At 39.2% G+C, this 20,544-nt stretch overlaps 1 protein-coding gene and 1 long non-coding RNA gene across 5 annotated transcripts in view; one reads left to right on the forward strand and one right to left on the reverse strand.

Moving 5' to 3' along the window:
• Window positions 1-616: 616 nt before the first annotated feature.
• LOC103552903 (uncharacterized) lies at window positions 617-16,528 on the reverse strand. Its single transcript, XR_545355.2, has 4 exons — window positions 16,323-16,528; window positions 3,989-4,245; window positions 3,372-3,484; window positions 617-2,497 (listed from the first exon to the last, which is right to left on the reverse strand). It is a non-coding gene; the product is annotated as an uncharacterized lncRNA (long non-coding RNA).
• PPP2R2B (protein phosphatase 2 regulatory subunit Bbeta) overlaps window positions 16,526-20,544 on the forward strand; it is a 436,961-nt gene continuing 432,942 nt past the window's right edge. The window contains exons 1-2 of one of the 4 annotated variants that reach the window (XM_070569299.1): window positions 16,526-16,783; window positions 16,904-16,981. In XM_070569299.1, coding sequence (XP_070425400.1) covers window positions 16,774-16,783; window positions 16,904-16,981 — 88 coding nt within the window. In that variant the 5' untranslated portion in view covers window positions 16,526-16,773. The remainder of the gene's footprint in view (window positions 16,784-16,903; window positions 16,982-20,544) is intronic. The other 3 variants (XM_070569297.1, XM_070569303.1, XM_070569298.1) reach the window with 3 other exon arrangements.

Here is a 20,544-nt window from a genome sequence, read left to right on the forward strand (position 1 = left end):
AGCTTTCCTCCTACGCCCTCACCTCTGTGCAGCAGGATGGAGGTTTTTAAAAAACCCGGCACTCACACTTTTTGCTTCCTATACCTGGATCTTACGGCAGCTGAGCTGCCACTGGGACGTGGTGAGGTCCCTCTTTGTTGCTCTCTTACTGCCTCTTCAGGATCCCACTCCAAATCTCTATCTTAAATGCCCTTCCTTATATGACCCATCCGCTCCCAAGTGTAGGGAGTCGCATAGAGATCATTCCACTCTGATAAAATATTAATAGAAAAGAATGGCTTCTTTCACTAAGCCATCTTATGGAAGGGGCTCTGAAAGGGAAAGTCAATGCAGAGAAATGCCTCTTAGTGGTGGGATTTTGAGCATGAAGTTCAGCTTGTGCCGTGTGGAGTGGGTTGTAGGATCTTGCTGCTGTAAAGCACAGGCTGCAACCTGCTCTGACTGAGGATAAAACCAGCATGAGGACGAGAATCTCACGATGTGACATCAGGGGTACAAACTGTACAGCTAGGATGTTCTGGTGGGTTGGGTGAGACCAAAGAAGAACCCTAGAATAAATTTTCAAATTGACATGTATGGAAAACTTGAGATTAGGCAGCCATAGTGCCATCTAAAATTGAGGAAATAAATCTAAAATATTTTATTTCATAAAGACATTTTCTTTGAATTCTCCTAAATTTTGTAATAGTAAAATTAACATCAGCATTTGATAACCTTGCATTGACGTGAAGGTCTGACCTGAGCCAAAGGGAACGAGAAGGCACCAACTCTAGCGCATCTACACGGGTCATTCCTCTGGCGCAGTTCCTCGGCTTCTGACCTGGTGCAAAAGGCTGTGGAAGCAGAGTTTCAGTTGGCCCAGTTCCTACCACAGGGAGTGGTTGGTGGAATCACTTCACGCTTTCATTCCTTCACCCATTTGCTAGTTACTGAGTGCCAACTGCAAGTCAGGCACTGTGCTTGGTCCTAGGAATACTGCAGAAGGAGACAGACACAGTCACTGCTCCCAAGGGACTGCGCAGCAGTGGAGAAGATGAATGTCAATCAAATTCTCACATCCTGTTAAGAAAGACACAACCTCCCTACCCCTGTATATTTACACTATCTCCGTGATGTGGGGAACTTGGCCAATGAGATACCCTATGTCTAAGCCAAGACGTTAAAGGAATGCAATAGGAGACAACATTTCAAGAGATGAAAACAATCTGAGCAGAGGTCGAGGCCAGACAGTGTATGGCTCATCCTATTAAGTAAGAGAGCTCTGGCACAGACTAAGGGGTCTTAGCAAAGGAAGGTGATGGTATGTGATGCTTATTTAATATCTAAAACATCGCCCAACCTGCTCCTCCCCATCTCAGTTAATGGTACCTCCATTTTTCCAGTCTCGTGGGCCTAAAGCATCTTGGCCTCGCCCTTCACAACTGTCTTTCTTGCACACACAACATCCAACACTCCTCACTACCTGCACTGCTACCATCCTGGTCTATTTCTCTCTTGGATTATTGCACTGGCCTCCTAACTGGAATTTTTCTCCTTCTGTTTTCACTCTTGTTTCTTTTCTGTACAGCAGCCAAGTTTTCTAGTGGCTTCTCATTTCCTCTAGAGTATAAGGTAAAAGTCCTTACAGCGTCCTAAGGGTTTGAGTCCTATATTATCTGCCCGCCACCACAGCGTCTCTGTCCCTATCACCCATTGCTCCCCTCCCTCCTCTCTCTGTAGCCACACTGTTTCCTTAGTGTTCCCTAAACACACCAAGCATTTTCAGCGTCAGGGCTTTTACAAAGGCTGTTGTCTCTCCCTGGAATGACCTCTCCTGGTTGTCTGGCTCGCTCGCTCACTTCTTTTAGGCCTTTGTTCAAATGTCACTTTATTAGAGGGGACTTATCTAACCTTCTTATACAAATCTGTGTCCCCTGCAGCTTTTTTATTCACCTTAACCAGCTTCTTTTTGCTTCATAGAACTTATCACTACTTAACAAATCATGTATTTATATATTTCATTATTGTCTATCTTCCCATATCCTAGAACGTAGGTTCCATGAGAGCAGCTTTCCATTATCCCCACAGCCTTGGACATACTTGGCCCTCGATAAATATTTCTTTAACAGTTTATTGGATGATTAAGTGATGCAATAAGACACAGCATCGCACCAGCCCTAAACCTTGGAGGACTTGCCAAATTCCAGTGACATTCAGCTTAGTTCGTCTCTCCAGCCATTGTAATTGTCCTTCTTACTACTTGTTATTCACACATCTTCTTTTGCATGAAACTACAAAAGTAGCTTATGTCCTCCCTGGAGAGTGCCATTTTCCTAGGCAGCTCCTCTCCCTGATAATGATCCAGCATCTATTTCAATGGGGTTAGTTCAACAGGTGAGCCATGTATGTCTAGTCATTTCGGGGCTCTCCCCACACCTGGTTGTTTCAGGAGACACTCTTTCTAGTAGCCTGGGCTCCAGCCAGAGAAGAGATCTGCTGTGTGTGGGAACCGTGTGACCTGAAAGAAGCAGAAGAGGAGGTAAGTTCAGATCATCAAAAAGTGAACCACAGCATCCTCTTTAATGTCCCTCTTGACTGCCACCTTTTGTACTTGGCATGTGTGTAGAATTTTAAGAAAAATCTGAATTTACTAGTTTACCATGACTAATGGATGCTTCATTTTCCAAAGGAACCCTGAGGTTCCTTTTAACCAGCAAGTTTTTCCCTCATACACGTAGGATAGAATTGGGGCCGCAGAAATTCCCTCTGCATTTTACAACAGAGGCACCTGATGGAGATGTCACAAGGAAGGAGGCCTGAATTCTGATTCCAACCTTGCCACGCAAGGTATGACCTTGGGCAAGCCCCTTAGCTTCTCTGTGCTTTAATTTCTTTGCTTATCATCGCTTAACCGATAGGGCTGTTGTGAGGACTATGAGTTGTGCTTCTCTTGGTGCCCAGCGTAGAACAGAACCTCAACAGACAGTAGCTCTAGGGTGAGAGACATATCTAACGTGTTCCGGAAATTCACCGGCCGTGCTTATGCATTTCTGTATGCATGTTCCTACTCGGTGTTACCTCTGTGGGTATATGCATCACGGGCAATTTGCAGCTTCAGTTTACAAGAAGCCAATATTGGGCATGCTTACCTACTGTGTTCTGGGTGGCTTCCAGGGGCTGCTCTAGGATCCTGGAGCACGTTGTAAATGACCATCCCTTGCAGTATGTTCCATGCCTGCAGATTCTGAGTTTTTGCTTTCTGTTTCCGTTTGCTGTCCGAGCATTATTTTAGCTTCTCACTTTGCAGATTCTATTTGCATTTACTTTTTTCCATAGTCAGGAAAGAATGTTGAGAAAGGGGATGAAGGATAGGATAACAAATAAAGCTGTACCTGCTTAGCTGGCTGGATTTCCTCCTTCTTAGTTTGATGTGGCAGTGTTGATTTCCCTGCTTGGAAATAAGCTCGTTGCTTCCCATCTTGCCAACCTTTTGATCACTGTCTTCCTTTAGCAAGAAAAAACAACCACCACCAAAATTTCATTTGCCATATAGTTTAGTTGAATTTAAAGCTGCTGTCACAAAATAAAAGAAAAACCTCACAAATAAGAATACAGCGAATCCTAGGATTAGGCTACCTCTGAAGTTTTAAAAAATTCCTCAAGGCATTTATTTGCAAATTGGACTTCATTTGCATATTTATAAGCATCATACAAATGTATTATTTATTGAGTGGTCCAGGTATGCCTGCTAAAATGAATGATTGCAAATTCAAACTTCATTTAATAATCCTCATTGTAAATCTAGTCCCCCAAACTGCAGGAAAACTGGGCTTTTCAACTCTGCCTTTTCTGATCTATTCAAAATACTCTAGGATCCACATTATGAGCAACCATTCTGAGGATCATAGGCCTGTGGATTTAAAGAGAATGGTTTCCAATATATAAAATTACAAAATACGAAATAATTTACAATGTCAAAATTGCCTGTTCCCGTTGGGTTGCATCTTACCTGTCCCTTCCATCACAGCGATACCCATCCCAAAGATGGTCTGGCAAGTCTTCCTGCAGAAGCATGATCTCACACTTAGGCAGTTTCAGTTGTCAATGACTCAGGATTTGGGAGTTTCATGCCTTGATAAGTTGTCTAACCTGTAGGTACAGGCCTGAGAAGAAATCCAACTTGAGCTGGTGCTGATTCCTGCTGATCTCAGATGCCATGGGCCACAGAAAACCACACCTCCCAGATCCAAGGCAATTGATGAGTCACTAATGGGTACATGAGAAAACAAAATTAAATGAGCAGACCATTGTTTGGCTTTTGGCCACTTGTGCTTTACAATTCACCATCCATTTTAAGTGAAGCAATGTAGTAAGTATGATAGCTATTTTTTGTTATGATTACTCTCTTTGGTGAAATGTAATTATAGACAGAAAATGCTGAAAATAGAGGAGTATTTGCTAAAGCATCTATCAAGGCTTTTTTTTGCAAAATATTTTTTTCTTCAGGATGCTAGAAGACAATTTTTTCCTTGTAGAGCCCCATGATGTTCTCTGTATTATTGGGAGTGAGACACTGGTACAATGACAAAGTGCTGGCCCTGTATCTTGGCTTCCTTCTGCTTGCCTATTGTACTATGTAGCTGAGCACTGGTTATTACCTGTGGGAACAGCTTACACTATGGGATTAAAGAGCATCTTCTTCTCCTATTCTAATTCAATTAAACAATCACTTCCTGATCTTCTAATAGATGCCAGGAGTTGTTTTAGACTCTAAAGGTGAAAGGATGAGTAAGACACAGGTCCTGCCCTCAAAGATTCAGTCTATAAACAGAGATGTAAATAAAGAATTATAATGCAGTGCCATTCGTGCTTTGATACTTGACATTTGGCTAAAGGCTGAAAATTGTGAACCAGAAGATGAGTAAAATGGATTGTTCTGAACTGATTTACCTCCTAAAATCTAAAAATGACTTTAGTTTTTACTGCAGAAGAAATAAAAATGATTGTGTAATTAGGCAGAGATAACATCTGCTTTCTCCATTTGTGTATGAGGGATTGGATTCAGCTGTAACTGAATAAACAGTTGCTTCTACAAATTAAGTTGGATTTTTTTTCTGCTATGAAAAGCCAGAGGCAGGCAGTTGCCATCTTGGTTCAGTGGCTCGAAGACACCGGGGCCAAGATCTCTGTGGTCCTTTCTCTTTGGAATGCCGAAAGACTGCAATAGCTCCCGTTATCACATACTGTTTCAGAAAGGAAAAATGGGGAGCAATGGTAAATAAGGAAAAAGTAGCATCTGTATCATGAGACTAAAAGTGTTTCCAGATACTCCTGGCAGAAGCAGATACAGTCATGCATCACTTAACGACTGGGATACCTTCTGAGAAATGTGTTGTTAGGTGATTTCATTGTTGTGCAAACATCATAGAGTGCACTTATACAAACCTAGATTAGATAGCCTATTACCACCTAGGCTTTCTGGTACTAATCTTATGGGACGACTGTCATATATGTGGTCTGTCATTGACTGAAATGTCATTAGGTGTCATATGACTGTATGAGTCACATGGCCAACCCTAGCTTCAAGGGAGTCTGAGATTACAAGAGGTTTTTTCTTTTTTAAGACAGGGTGACACGTAGCAATGAACAAAATCAGGAATCTCTTAGTAAGATAGAAGGAAAGGATGGATATTGCATAGACAACCAAGAGTGCCTGATACACTATTTTATCATAAATACAAAATAAAGAGAAAATATGGATGAGAGAATGATTAACTATCTAAGGAGATAGAGTCTGCTACTAGAGCTGGATTTTGAGGTGAAAAGAACAATCTTATTAGAAGCCAGAACTATGTTATAAATGGTTTTGATTATGTTTGTAATTTAAATATTAGTTTCATATGAGTGAAAATTCTGGTCACTTGACTGATATGACATGATGCAAACAAAAAATTCATTGTCTGTAGAAACAATCTTCTACGCTGATTTAAATTTCTACTCTTAGGAATCCTCTAAGAACTTTTTAAGGACTCTCTTATACTACTACTAGAAGTAATGAAATAGTAGCTCATAGCTTAGAACAATTGGTTTCACGGGTTAACACTGTCTTTAGCAGAAATCGCAGTCTGAAGGAGGGGTCCACAGCATAAACACATTTCATATGTGGGTCACAGGAATGCTGGGACGCTACAATGGAAACCAGGAACTTCTCAAGGCTGATGAGTGTTTTGATTGGATGGAAACATAAGCAGGCAGAATAATTCTAGATAGATGGACAAATGTTGTAGAATGTAAACATGGTCACATAGCCTAGGGCATTTCTTTTTTTCACCAAGGACTGACTCTATGCAGTAAAATATCCAATGGTTAAAAAAGAGTGGAGAGAGCAGATAAGCTCAGTCCAGATATCAGCTCACTGCTCATTGCAGACCTATTGAGGTGAGATTCTCAGACTTGGAAGAGCATTTTAAAAAAATGTTATTCTAGTTTATTGGACTTCTCCCTCTGACCAAGATGGAAAACAAGGAGTGTATTTACCCTCCTTCCTGAAACAAATAAACAAAAGGATAAGATATGTGAAGCAATGATTTTCAAGACATCAGACATCAAACAATGAAGGATGATGATCTCAGAGAGGTAAAAAAATGATCCCACTCCCGTAATTGCCCAAGTTTGCTGCCTTGAGAGAATTTCCAAGCCATTGTATAAGGAAGGGGAACTCAGGTGGATCCCAGAAAATTATCTGAGTTAAGGAGATGGAGCTGACAGTTAGAGAGACCAAGGAAGATAGAGTTTGCAGAAAAGGGAACTAGAGAGAAAAGATCTACACAGACAGAGAGCTCCAGGGATGTGCAAGTATTCATCAGAGTGCTATCAGTGTACACATGAGAAGAAGCTACAGGAGCCACCCAGAAGGATTAGAATAAACAGTACCCAGTGTTCACATAGGGCCAAGAATACTGCCTGTTCCCACCCACCCAACTGGAAAACGTCATAATTCATGGGTCATTGTGTAAAGTACTCAGACGGGTATAGGCTCAGGAGTGAGAATAATTAGCCCCAGACTAAAAAGAGCTCTGGTTCTACATAATAAATCTTAAAATCAAGACCTGAAGAGATCGCTTTATTTCCAAGTAACTTAACTGCCTCCCAGAAGAAAGATTAAAAAAAATACATTTACAGGAAAACAAAAATACACAGCACATAACAAGGTAAGAGTCACAATGTCTGTCATTCAATAAAAAAATTACCAGGTACGCAAAAGAGAGTGAGAATAAAATCCATAATGAGGGGAAACTTTAATCAATTGAAACTGACCCAGAACTGACACAGATGTTAGAGTGAGCAGAACAGGGCATTAGAACAGTCATTATAACTCTATTACATGTATTCAAAAATTAAGTAGTGACATAGAAGAAATAAAAAGGCTAAAATTGAACTTCTAGAGATGAAAACCACAATGTCTGAGACAAAAAATACACCAAATGGGATTAATGGCAGATTAGACACTGCTGAAAGAAAGATGAGTGAACTTAAAGACAGAGCCATAAAAGATATCCAAAATAAAGTAGATGAAAAAAAACTTTTAAAGGATGAACAAAGCATTGGTGAACTGTTGGATAGCTTCAAATGGATGAATATATGTAGTTGAAGTCCCCAAAGGAGAAGGAATGGGGGCAGAAAAAAGCTTTTTGAAGAATTAAGGGCTAAAATTTTTCCAGATTCAATGAAAACTATAAGTCTCCTGGGCCAAAAAGTTCATACCAGTACACAGAATAAAATACTCAAAACCAGGGATAAAGAGAAAATTTTAAAAGCATCCAAGATAAAGACACATTATAGACGGAAGAACAAAGATGACAACAGGTTTCTTGTTGAAAACAGTAGAAAAACATCTTTAAAGTACTGAAAGATGAACCTACATCAACCTAGAATTCTATACCCAGTGAAAATATCCTTTAAAAACTTTTCCAGACATATAAAAGCTGAAAGAATTCAGATCCAGCAGACCAGCACTATAAGAAATATTAAAGGAAGTCCTTTAGGCAGAAGGAAAATGATACCAAGTAAAAAACAGAGCTACAGAATTTAGGGCAACAGAAATGGTAACTACATGGTAAAAATGAGAGTTTTAAAATTATTATTTAAATCACTTTAAAAAATAATTGACTATTTAAATAAAATAATAACAAAGTTGTAGGAGATTTATAAAAGTAAAATATACAAGAGCAATTTCACAGAGATTGGGAGGGGAGAAATTGAAATATACTATTGTAAGGTTTTTGGATTATATATGAAGTAGTATAAAATCACTAAAAAGCAGACTATTATAGTTTAAAAAAGGATACTATAAAGCCTATAGTAATCATTAAAACAGCAAAACTAAGACGTATAGCTTAATACTGAAAAGATTAGATGAAACAAAGTCATAAAAATACCCAATAAACCAAAAGAAGGCATTAAAAGTAGAGAGGGAGAACAAAAAACAGAAGAAACAAATAGAAAACAATAAGATAATAGATTAATTTTAAACCTAACTATATCCATATGCACAATAAATATGAATGCTATAAAAATGCCAATTAAAAGGCAGAGATTTTGAGATTGGATTTTAAAAAAAATAAAATCCAACTATATGCTGCCTACAAGAAGTACACTTTAAATATAAAGACATAAACAGGTTAAGAGTAAAAGGATGGGAAAAGGCATACCATGCTAATGCTCATTTAAAGAAAGCTGGAATGGCTATATTAATATCAAAATAGATTTCAAAGTATATTGCCAAAGATAATGAAGGTCATTTTATAATTATAAAATGGTCGGTTTATCAAGAAGAAATAACCATCCTACATGTCAATGCATATAACAACAGAGCTTCAAAAATATAAATAAAAAATGAAAAGAATTGAAAGGAGAAATAGCGAAACCCATAATTATATGAGATTTCAATACTCCTCTCCTAATAATTGATAGAACAGAAAATCAGTAATGATACAGAAGACTTAGCAGCACAATAGGCCAACTTGACCTAACTGACATTTGTAGAACCCTCCACTCAACAACAGCAAAATATGCATTCTTTTTAAGTGTACCTAGAACATTTAGCAAGATAGGCTATATTCTGGGCCAGAAAATAATTTTCAAGAAAATTAAAAGGATTTAAATCAAGCAAAGTATCTTCTTTGACAATAATGACATTAAACTAGAGATCAGTATGAAAAGATCTCTGGAAAATCCCTCCAAAAATTCAAAACTAAATCATGCAACACTAAATAAGTCAAGAGTCTAGGAAAAAAATCAAAAGAGAAATTAGAAATTATATTGCATGAATGAAAATGAGAGCTCAACTTTTCAAAATTTCTGAGATGCCACTAAAGCAATTTTAAAACACCTATATTAGGAAAGAAGGCTTTCAAATCAATGACATCGGCTTCCTCTTTGAGAAACCAGACGAAGAACAGTATGAAATCCAAAGTAAGCAGAAGGAAAGAAGTAAGGAAGATCAGAGAGGAAATCAATGAAATAGAAAAAAAAAGAGAGAAAGTCAATGAGACCAAAATCTTGTTCTTTGGGAAGATCTAGCCAGATAATCAGAAAAAAAAGGACAGAAGACACAAAATACCAACATCAGGAATAAAAGAGATACATATCTACAGATTCTTCAGATATTAAATGAATAATAGGAGAATATTATGAACAACATTATGCCAATAAATTTGACAATAGAGGTGAAATAGAAAATTCCCTGAAAGGACACAAATTGCAAAAGCCACTCGAGACAAAATAGATAATCTGATTAACACTATGTCTGTCAAAGTAATTGAATTTATAATCAAAAATCAAACGCAGAAAACATCAAGCACAGATGGCTTACTGGTGAATTTTACCACATATTTAAGGAAGAAATAGTAACGGTTATCACAAACTCTTCCAGAAAATTGATGAGTGAATGATTACCAACTCATTCTATGAGGTCAGCATTCCCAGGTACCAATTTCTCTCATGAGTATAAATGCAAAATTATAAACAAAATGTTAGCAATTCAAGTGTAACAATATATGGAAAGATAATACACAATGACAAAATGCAAGATTGCTTTAACAGTCAATGATTAATTAGTTTAATTCACCACATAAATAACATTTTAAAAAACATAAGATCACCTCAATAGATGCAGAAAACCTGTTTGACAGAATCCAACAAGGATTCCTGATAAAAACTGTCAGCAAATTACAAATAGAGTGGAACTTCATTAACCTGGTCAACAGATAAACCCATCTATGAAAAATCTACAGTTAACATCATACTTAATGGTGAAAAACTGAAAGTTTTCCCCCTAAGATCAGGAACAGGACAGCATATCTAATTTCACTGCTTTTGTTAAAATGTTTACAGGAGGTTTTAGCCAAGAGGAAGAACAAGCCAAGAAAAAGAAGGCATATAGATAGTAAACAAGCACCGGAAAAGATACTTATTTAGGGAAATGCACATTTAAAACATAATAAGACGGGGCCGGCCTGGTGGCACAGTGGTTAAGTTCACGCTCTCCACTTGGTGGCCCTGGATTTGCTTGTTTGGATCCCGGGCACAGACCTGCACACTGTTCATCAAGCCATGTTGTGGTAATGTCCCACATACAAAATAGAGGAAGATTGGCACAGATGTTAGCTCAGGGACAGTCTTCTTCACCCCGCCCCCAAAAAAAACATTAAAAAAAACACTGTAAGGTACCACTACTTTCCCAGTAGAGTGGCTAAAATTAGAAGGTCTGACGATAGGAATGTTGGTGAGGACGTGGAAGAACCAGAACTGTCATACATGTTGGTGACACAATCACTGCAGAAAACAGATTGCCATTTTGTAAAATGTTGAAAATACCCTTACCATAATATCCAACTATTCTACTCCTAGGTATTTACCCAAGAGAAATAACAGCATATACAAACACTTGTACGTGAACACTTCTAGCAACTATATTTCTAATAGCCAAAAATTGGAAACGACCCAAATCCAGGTAAATGGATAAACTATGGTATATCCACATAATGGAATACTAGTCAGCAATAAAAAGGAATGAATTGTTGATATACACAAAGACATGGATTAATCTCAAAATAACTATGCTGAGTGAAGGAAGTCAGGGAAAAAAGAGTACATACCATAGGGTTGTATTTACATAAAATTATAGAAAATACAAACTAATGACTCGTAACAGAAAGCAGATGAGAGGTGCCTGGGATTGGGGTAGGGAGAAGTGTGTGCAACAAGAGCTGGAAAGGAAGACTACAAAGAGGCGGGAGGAATCTTTTGAAGATACTGGCTAAGTTTATTATATTGATTGGAGTGATGGTTTTAAGGTATATGCACGGCAAAACTTAAACTGTATACTTTAAATATGTTCAGTATATTATATGTCAAGTATACCTCCAAAACCTTTTTTAAAAGAGAGTAGAAAGGACTACAATAACCATTTGTTAAAACCTTACAATAAACATTAGAAAACTATTACAAAATGATAATTGTATACAGAGAGAGAAGATGAGCAAAATCTAATGCTTTGATCTATGCTACTTTTTAATCATTCTCCAAAATGGCATGCTAGGATACACTGGGGACGAAATAGTAACTTTCTCCTTTTCTTAGTATCTCACTCACAAATGTTTACATCAATCTTCTTGAGGATGTTAAGCACCTCCATTTCCTTTGATTTGTAAAATAGAGGGAGGTTTCCAGTGAGGCACATTGCAGAATTATTACTTATTTGAGAATATAAAAGCTTCTTTCCTTTGTTCAGCAAATAAATTCTTAGGTGTAGGGTCAAGAGAACAGTAAAGAATGAGGGGCTCCACTGTCTCACCGACAGCCCACGGTTTCTTCACCTCTGCCCCTCCTCACTCATGTATCAAATCATCGTGGGTCCCTATTGATTCTCCTTCTTAATAATCAGTCAAATGTAGCCACTTTCGTCCATCGGATGGACTGTTGTGACAGTCAGTTTAGCCGATTAACGATTTGCTTGATTATCCATTGAAATCATCCGGTGAAGTAAACCCAGCAAAATCGATCCAATGATGGTTTCACTATAATATCTCTAATGGTTAATTCAATCCAGTGAAAAGGAAAAATTTGATTTAAAAATCTGACGTTTATCTTCACTGTTCATTCCTATTCTTCACAAGCTCACTGGCAAGTTGGGGACATAGAAGTAACCTGTTTTTACCAAACACAATGTCAATTGCTAAATCGAGTGATATACAAGATGTTGAGGCAGCGAGTAAAAAACAAAAGACTGTCTCTTGTTAAGTCTGGAGTCCCCTAATTTTTAACTGCATGTAAAGCAGCTGAATATCTCCTCTTTAAGATCTGGCATTCTAGATAGGAAGCTTTTTACACCAAGTCGTGGCTGGTGTGTTAGCAAGATATCCATTCACACTGAGGGCCTGCCTTAAGTTATCATGGTATCCTCATAATGACACACTCGGTGTAGATTACACAATTGTAGCCTCTTTCTATGAATTGAATACACATCTACAGCCTATATCATAGCCAATTTCAAAATAAATTCTTCTCAGAGAAAATTTCTCTGGGCAAGGATTACCTCTCTCTCTCTCTCTCTCTCTTTCTTTCTCTGTCTCTCGCTGCAGAGAGAAGCACACTGCTGACGCCAAGCCCATGAAAATAACTCTTCACAGTGGCCTCCCAATCAATACGGGGCTTTATTTGCTGCATGTCACACCCTCTGTTCATTGTATTCACTCAGCTGAATTGGCACAGAAGAGGCAGCACAAAGGCTGGCCTCAACTCTGAGGGGCCCTGCCGGAGCAGTGCAAGGAGAAGAGCCTGTGCTGGGCATCAGAGCTCTGGGATCTGGCTCCAACTCTGCTGTTAACTCACTGTGTGGCCGTGCCCACTCTGGGCCTCAGTGTCCTCTGCTTCTAAATGAGACGATTGGACCAAATGCTCTCCAAGGGCTGACCAGATTCAGAAATTGGCTATTACGTGATCCTAGAAAGAAGACAGGTGTACATCAGCAGTGGGCTGCCCTCCCAGCCTTTCAGTAGGTCAGGCTCAGGACTTTCCTGAGCCATAGTTTTGGGGAGAGAGAAACGAGCATCTTATGGGATGTTTAGCCACTGGATCTGCATCAGCCTCTGGTGGAGAATGTTGCTTATTGACATCATTTCCATGCAACTGGAGTGTCATTTGTCACAGGGGTTTAGGGAAACACTCAAGATCAGTAATTTAAGAGAAACAAATTTTCCTTTCTCACCTATGTCAATTTAATTCTCCCAGTCATCTACTTCAGCAATCAAATACACTTCCCTAAAGAGCATTCGTTAAATCTAGACAAAGATCTCACCAAACAGTCACCATGAGAAGCAGCCTGGTAGAAAAGGAAATCTGGTATAAGAACTGGAATTGTCACCTTGGAGTCCTAGGTCTGACGCTAAAGGAACTTTACTGTGCTGTGAGTTCTCTCCCCTCTTGGGGCCTCGCTTCCTGCTCTGTCCAGTGGTAGGGATGGATGAGGTATTACTGAAGGTGTTTTTCAGCTCAAATATTCTAGCCAGAAGTTTGCGAATTGATGGCACAAAGACCATCTTCAGCCTGCAGAGGTGGTGTGTTTGCCCTATGTTGTGTGAGCCATACAGTGTTCTAATTTGAATTGATTGACAACATTTAAAAATTTGGAATTTTCACATAAAAATTCAGATTTCTGGTTTCTTCTCAAAAAAAAAAATGAGCTAATCTGATAACATTGGGCTGAAGTCCTCCATGGTGGTCCTCAGCTGGAGCTGAGAAGCTCCTCCTCTTTGGATAAGGCCTGAGTCCTCCAGGGTCCACCATCCCCACCATGTCTGAGCTGATCACCCACTCAAGTTAAGTGTCAGCTCCGGAGGATCTTACACCTGGCCAGCTTTTCTCATTTACATCCTAATTCATAAAATATTTGTGTTTTCAGCTGGTGTTCTCTCTTTTAGGATAGAGACTGCATGATCCAAAATCTCATTATATCACTAACGTCATCATTTGGCAATGATCTTGGTGGAAGACAGAAACTGGGTCCAATCAAAGATTGCCCTGGACAAGAAAACTGACAATAACTTTGGCTGCCTTGACCTCTCATACTAGTCAAGGGAGCTCATGGGCCCGGGGAACCATATCTACAGGTGATGGTTGGAAATGTCCCTGACATTGAATTAGTTGCATGATCCCTTGCTCTGTGACTCTCAGCAAGTCGGTAATCCTCTGCGACTTAGTCTTTTCAAGTGTAAAATAAGTTGATTTAAAAATAAACAAGATTCCTTCCAAAGCTAAAATTCCCTGAAGCAGTATGAATACCTATACAAAGGTCCACATTTAAATCTGCCTAGGTGTGTGTACGTGTATTTCAGAGTGGAATATATCTACTTACTTTAAAGTATATGTTTTGTGGTAATAAGTACAGAGTCTATACCCAGAGTCATAACTAGTGATATAGGAACTGTGCCAGGACAAAAATCAGGAAGAACCTTGTCTGTAGCTGATGTTCCCTGAGAGACAGATGCAGTCCCAGATTCAACAGCAGAATTGGCAGTTTAGAGAGGGCCAGTGACAACTCGCAAGGACGAGTCAGAACTTATCAAAGAATGACTGATGCTGAAATCTAAAGCCAGAGCCAGAAGTACAGGGAGGATCAACAACAGGACTGTGGGTGTGCTCTTTCTGAGCACTAATAAATGCTGCAAAGTGCCTTCCTTCTTCCCTCCCAGATGCTCATTTTATTGGGAAGTTTTAGCCCTGTGTCTTAGTGGAGACATAGGTACTTTAATAATTGACATCTGAAACTGTATTACTGCTCAACCTTCCAAATGAGACTCTAGTTCAAGCTGTGCAGCTTGTCTGGGCCTAAGGGCCCTTATGTTAGTGGGCAGGCTGACTTCTGCACGCCAGGAACATCGAGATTCCATGGGCAGGCCGACCTCTGCACACCAGGAACATCGAGATTCCATGGGCAGGCTGACCTTGACACACTAGGAATTTGGGATTCAGACAGCCTGGGTGGAAAGCCCAGTGCTGCCATGTCCTAGATATGACCTCAGATGAGTAATCAAGACTTCCTGAGTCTCAGTTTCTTCATCTATAAAATAGGGTTATAATAGTATCCTCCCCATACATTTGTGTGATAATGAAATAGCCATGGAAACTGCTTAGCACAATTCCGGCCTCATAGCAACTAACTGAAAATTTCTCAGCTAATGTTCTTCTTTTTTACTATTGAAAATTTTAGAATCCTTGCCAATAATAATAATAATATCCTTTATTAAGTTGCTTGACTGTGCTAAGCCCATTCAATATCCACAACTCTGAAAAGTGGGTACTGTTATTATTGTTGCCATTTTTAAATGAGAAAACGTAGTCTGTTCATGTTTAGGAACTTGTCCCAGGTCAGAGCCAAACTACAAACCCCATCTGACTGCAGAGTGTGTGCTCTTCGTGATGGCCCATGCTGCTTCCATCAAATGTGCTGTCTACAATAATGAGAGAGCCTCTGAGGAACCACTCGACTCTCCATGGCCTGAGTGAGTGAAGGTTTCCATATAGGAGTTCAGGAAAGGTCTGTCACTGACAGTGAAGATGGCTACTCAGTTCTGTGTGTGCTGTTGTTGGTTTTTTTGGTGAGGAAGATTAGACCTGAGCTAACATCCGTTGTCAATCTTCCTCTTTTTCCTGAGGGAGATCGGCCCTGAGTTAACATCTGTGCCCATCTTCCTCCATTTTATACGTGGGATGCCTGCCACAGCATGGCTTGATGAGCAGTGCACAGGTCTGTGCTCAGGATCTGAACTGGGTGAAACCTGGGCCGCCGAAGTGGAGCACACGAACCAAACCACTATGCCACCAGGCTGGCCCCCTGTATGTGGTTTTAAAGGGTCAATTTGGTTTTCATATTTGATTTTTCTTCTGCTAATATAATCATTCTTAAATTCATACCCTCTCCTAAAATTTGACTGTGCAATATTCCCTTAAATTTTAAAACCTAGTAAAATTGAAAGGAACATCCCTGATGTTGAGAAGAAAACTAGTCCCACTGCTATCCAGAAATGTTCTGAAAAGGACCTTTTCGACTTGAATACATAGATTATAAATGTGTTAGTATATATATTAGTGTTAGATACATGTATCTGTAGGAACCAGACATAATAATAAGCCACAAAACTTAATCCCGCCAAAGGTCCAATTCGAATTTGAAACAGAGATCTCCATGGAACAAAATAGGCCACATTTGTCAGAACTGACTCCCCAACCCTGTCTTAGCCACCCCACCCCCACCCCCCCCCACCCCCCCCCGCATCTCCAACCTTTTTTTGCTTTCCTCTACTCTCCAGTCAGCTCTGACTTTGGCAAGCAGTCAAGAAGTGAACAAGAGAGATGGAAGTTCTCTGAGTATCAGACCCCTTACTGGCCATTCAGCCATGCAAGCTGCGAATCCAGTTAAAAAAAATGTTGCCTTTCTTTTCCTCTTTGCTCTCTAACGAACTGCCTCCTTCTCCTCCCCACCACCAGAGAGGGAAAACAATCGAAAGCATTAGTATTCCTATGAAAAGGGGCAGTCACAAGGGTGTGACTGCAGGCCTGCTGTAGCTGCTCTAGGACGCTGCCAGGGGCTGAGAAGGGACGAACTCCAATTACTCCAGCTCAGACTGGTCCTGGCATGGTCAGATGGAGGAGACAGAGCAGTGATTCACAGCAGGACGTGGCTCTTGCCGACCGACCATTCTCCTGGGACTCATCAGTCTCCTCTCCGACAAGATGATACCTGGTGTGCAAATCTCCTTTTAGAAATGCACAGATTACATTATGTATTTCTCTTCTTATTGGCCTTTTAAGAACAACTGGGAGCTCTTACCTAACCTGAAGTGTCTCTTTGTGTTTCTTTCAGGAATTGGGGCCCTCGCCCAGGACACACTATGGTGCTTCAGCCAAGTGAAAGGCACTATCGAGATTGGAGCGACAGAAGGTAGGGAAAGCTCCCTACACCCTTTTCCTTGCTTCCTTGGGGGTTTGTGCTGGTTCCAGATCTGAAATCGTTCGTTCATCTTTGCCTCCATCAATGTAAGTCTCCGCACATCCCAGAATAGCATTCTGAGCTGGAAATGGATTTAATAATTTCTTTCTACCCTTTTTTTCTGTTGACGTTTGCTTTATTCCCACCAATAAGGCAGCACTGAAATGAACTTTCGGTGAGACAGGTTTGAAGAGAGGCTAAACGAGGCAAGTCTTGTTTCAGGATTGTCTGTCAGCTCTGTAGAATTCTGAGTCCCAACACTTCAAGATGGTCAGACATTAATTTCTTCCTTCCATTCTTTGTTGATCACTTACTACCACACATGAAGCACACAGGCAGAACGAGGCATTCAAGTCTACTCACATAAACCATGGGCACATTGAGTCCCAGTATCAGCATATGATTGCCTTTCTGGCTCTCAGGAGATTTTCGTATTCCAAGGCCCTTTACCTGGCATAATACATTCCTTTTCCTCTCCTGAAGAACTTTTGTTTTTTTAATTCTCTTCATTTTCTTTTCTTATAAGCCTGAGCTTGGAGACCTCTATGACTCTCCCAAAGGATGTCTGCATTTCAAAATAGCTGAATGATAGGCAATTGGAAGGAACTAGAATAGCGCTTCTGGGTGTTTTAAATCAAGGTTTAGCTGTTCTAGCCGAACGCAGTAAGGGTTGCCTGGAACAGATTGCACCGCATTGGTGGTAGGCATAGAGTGCTGTGGTACACCACAGATCTAAAACCAATTTTAGTGAGTGAGGAAGTGAACCGTTGACAGCGCTGGCCTTCTGTATGGAAACTAACGTGCATAAATGCATGTGAACTTTTGGATCGTTCCACAGCATTTTAATTGAGTAAAAATAATTTGAGTAAAAATTACTTTGAGTAATTCGGAGGAGGTATGTTATCTAAAACCTTGCAGTAATTCATTTTTAGAAACTCAATATAGTGGTGGATACCCCAAAACCAAATGATTTATGTTCAAATAGTGGGCAAAATCACACTAAAATAAATTAATGACTGAATGTATAAAATTACACTTTTGTACAGCATCTTCTATTTTTCAGATGCACTGTCAATGGAGCTTTACCAATGATCCCCATGGACCCCCTGTGAAGTAGACAGAGCAGGCTTTATTAGGCCCGTTTTCTACCCATCTAATCAGCAATGTTGTCGAGTGTCATCTATCTGGCAGCACTGTCCTAGGCATTAGAGATAAAAAAGGGAAGGGAAAAAAAATAACTTACTCCCTAACCTCAGGAATCTTAAGAAAACTGAAGCTCAAGTTAATCAGTTGTTTTAAATCTTGGCCATGATTCAAAATCACTTGTGCTTTTTAAACAATAGACTCCAGATCCCCAAGAGTTACAAATTAGAGGTTTGAGGACCAGGATGATGCCCAGAAGATTCTGATGGAGTGGACTGGCTTTGGGGACCGCCAGGCTAGATGACTTGTTTAAGGTCATGCATTATTCTCAGACTCTGGACTTAAATCTTCTCTTTGTGACCGGCTCCCTACTGACTACAAGGATTCTTAGTGTCCACTCCAAGTATAGCTCTTATCAACTGAGGACTTCCTATGTGGTGAGTACTCTTTAGTAAGTGCTTAAGACAAGTTAATAAGATAATGTAGGTATGACATTTATCACAGTGCTTGGCGCTGTGTAGGTTCTCAATATTTTCAAGCTATTATTATGAATATCATTGTAATAGATTTTCCTTCTAATTTAATCCTCACAAAACCTTATGAGAGGTAGGTATATGTATTTCCACTTTACGTATGAGAATATTGAAGCTAAAGTAACAGAAGACTAAGTTCTTTGCCACGTTGGACACTAGCACACAGCCACTGGCATCTAGGTTCCCTGGCCAACATATTTTTGATGTCATTTAACATCACTAATACTGCCTCAATGACACTTGAATATTTGTTGAGTGAATTAATGAATGACTTTCACTTGATAAAAATCAAGGTTCTTAAAAATCAGGTTCCTTTTTTTTAATTGGCCTGCTCTATCCAAGTTGGTTTTCTGTACTGATCAAAATCAATAAAAATTATTCAACTTTCAACTTTCTCTTCCACCTCACTTGTTCCTGCTAATGACTTTTCCATTATATTTCTACCACTTCCCAGCTGGTGACCATGGCCAAGTCACTTACCGTCTCTGTGCTTAAGTTTCGTTTTATGCAAAATGGAGATAATGATATAGATATCTGTTAGGATGGCTGTAAGGGTGAGGTGAACAAAATTATATATATACGCATATATGTATATCTGGCATCTAGACTGTTATAAGATGCTCAAATTGCATTACCTGCTCTTATTGTATTATAAAGGCAAGAGTGAGACCAGGTAAAGTGACAAAAATAAATATTTTAATGCAATATTTTTTAAAAAACCAAAATTAATGCAAAGAACCCGCAATGAATGAAATATCAAAATGTTAAATAAAGACAGGCTCGGTATTACTGACTTAACTGTTTCCTTGGCTTCAGGCTCCAATAAGACTCAGCATGGCATTGTTACGGCTCATTTAATTAACTGTGTATCTTGGGTATCAGCTAGTAGGCTGGAGTTTTTCACATTCCAAATTATTCAGTAGGCTATTAGATGGATGACACTGAGTCCAACAATAAACATTTAGTGAGTGCTTATCAGATCCAAGGCACTGCCCCAGAGAGTGAAAGGGTTATAGAGATCAATAAAATATAGTTCAAGTTCTCAGAAATACACCGTTTAAAGGGAGACAGGAATTGGTACATAAGAATGAGGCATTATGTCAAGAAATATAAGACAAAGTGAGCTAAAAACAAAGTGTTTTGATTAAAAACTAAAGTGCTTTGAGTAAAAAAGAGGTAGAAATCTCATCTATTTATGGGGACAAAGATAGACTTAATGGGAAGAAAACATTTAAAATAGAACTTAAGAGATTTTTAAAAATATGACATTTATTCTTTTCCTTTTCTGATTACTAAAACAGTATGGTCTCAGTGTAGAAAATTTGAAATATAACTAAAAAAAAGATCGCACAATAAATTTCATTCATAATCCCACAACCCACAGATCTACACTGGTAAAAGTATGTGGTCTATCTTTCTAACCTCTTGACTATGTGTATATTCATCAATCAGTTTAGCCAGCAAATAAGTGCCACGTGACAGATACTGCAAAAGGGACTGGTTAGTTTATAATGAACAAAAATCAATACAATTTTTTTTTTTACCAAAATGAAATCACAATGGAAATCCTATTTTGTAAATAGATGTTTTCACTTAGCAATATATAGTGATCATCTTTCATTTTATGAACAGTAGGTATGCCCTAATTTATTTACTCAAATTTTCAAGTGTATAACAACACTGTTATGAACATTCTCTAATAGCTACTCTGCGCTTATCCGGGAAAACCTATGGGGTAGAGTGATTATAAGAGCATATGTTTTACGATAAAACACCTGATTCAAAATTTGGCCTCCCTACTTTTTCGTACAGAGCAAGTTACCTCAAATTATTCATAAT

This window comes from Equus przewalskii, chromosome 13 (assembly GCF_037783145.1).
Source record: "Equus przewalskii isolate Varuska chromosome 13, EquPr2, whole genome shotgun sequence".
NCBI lineage: Eukaryota > Metazoa > Chordata > Mammalia > Perissodactyla > Equidae > Equus > Equus przewalskii.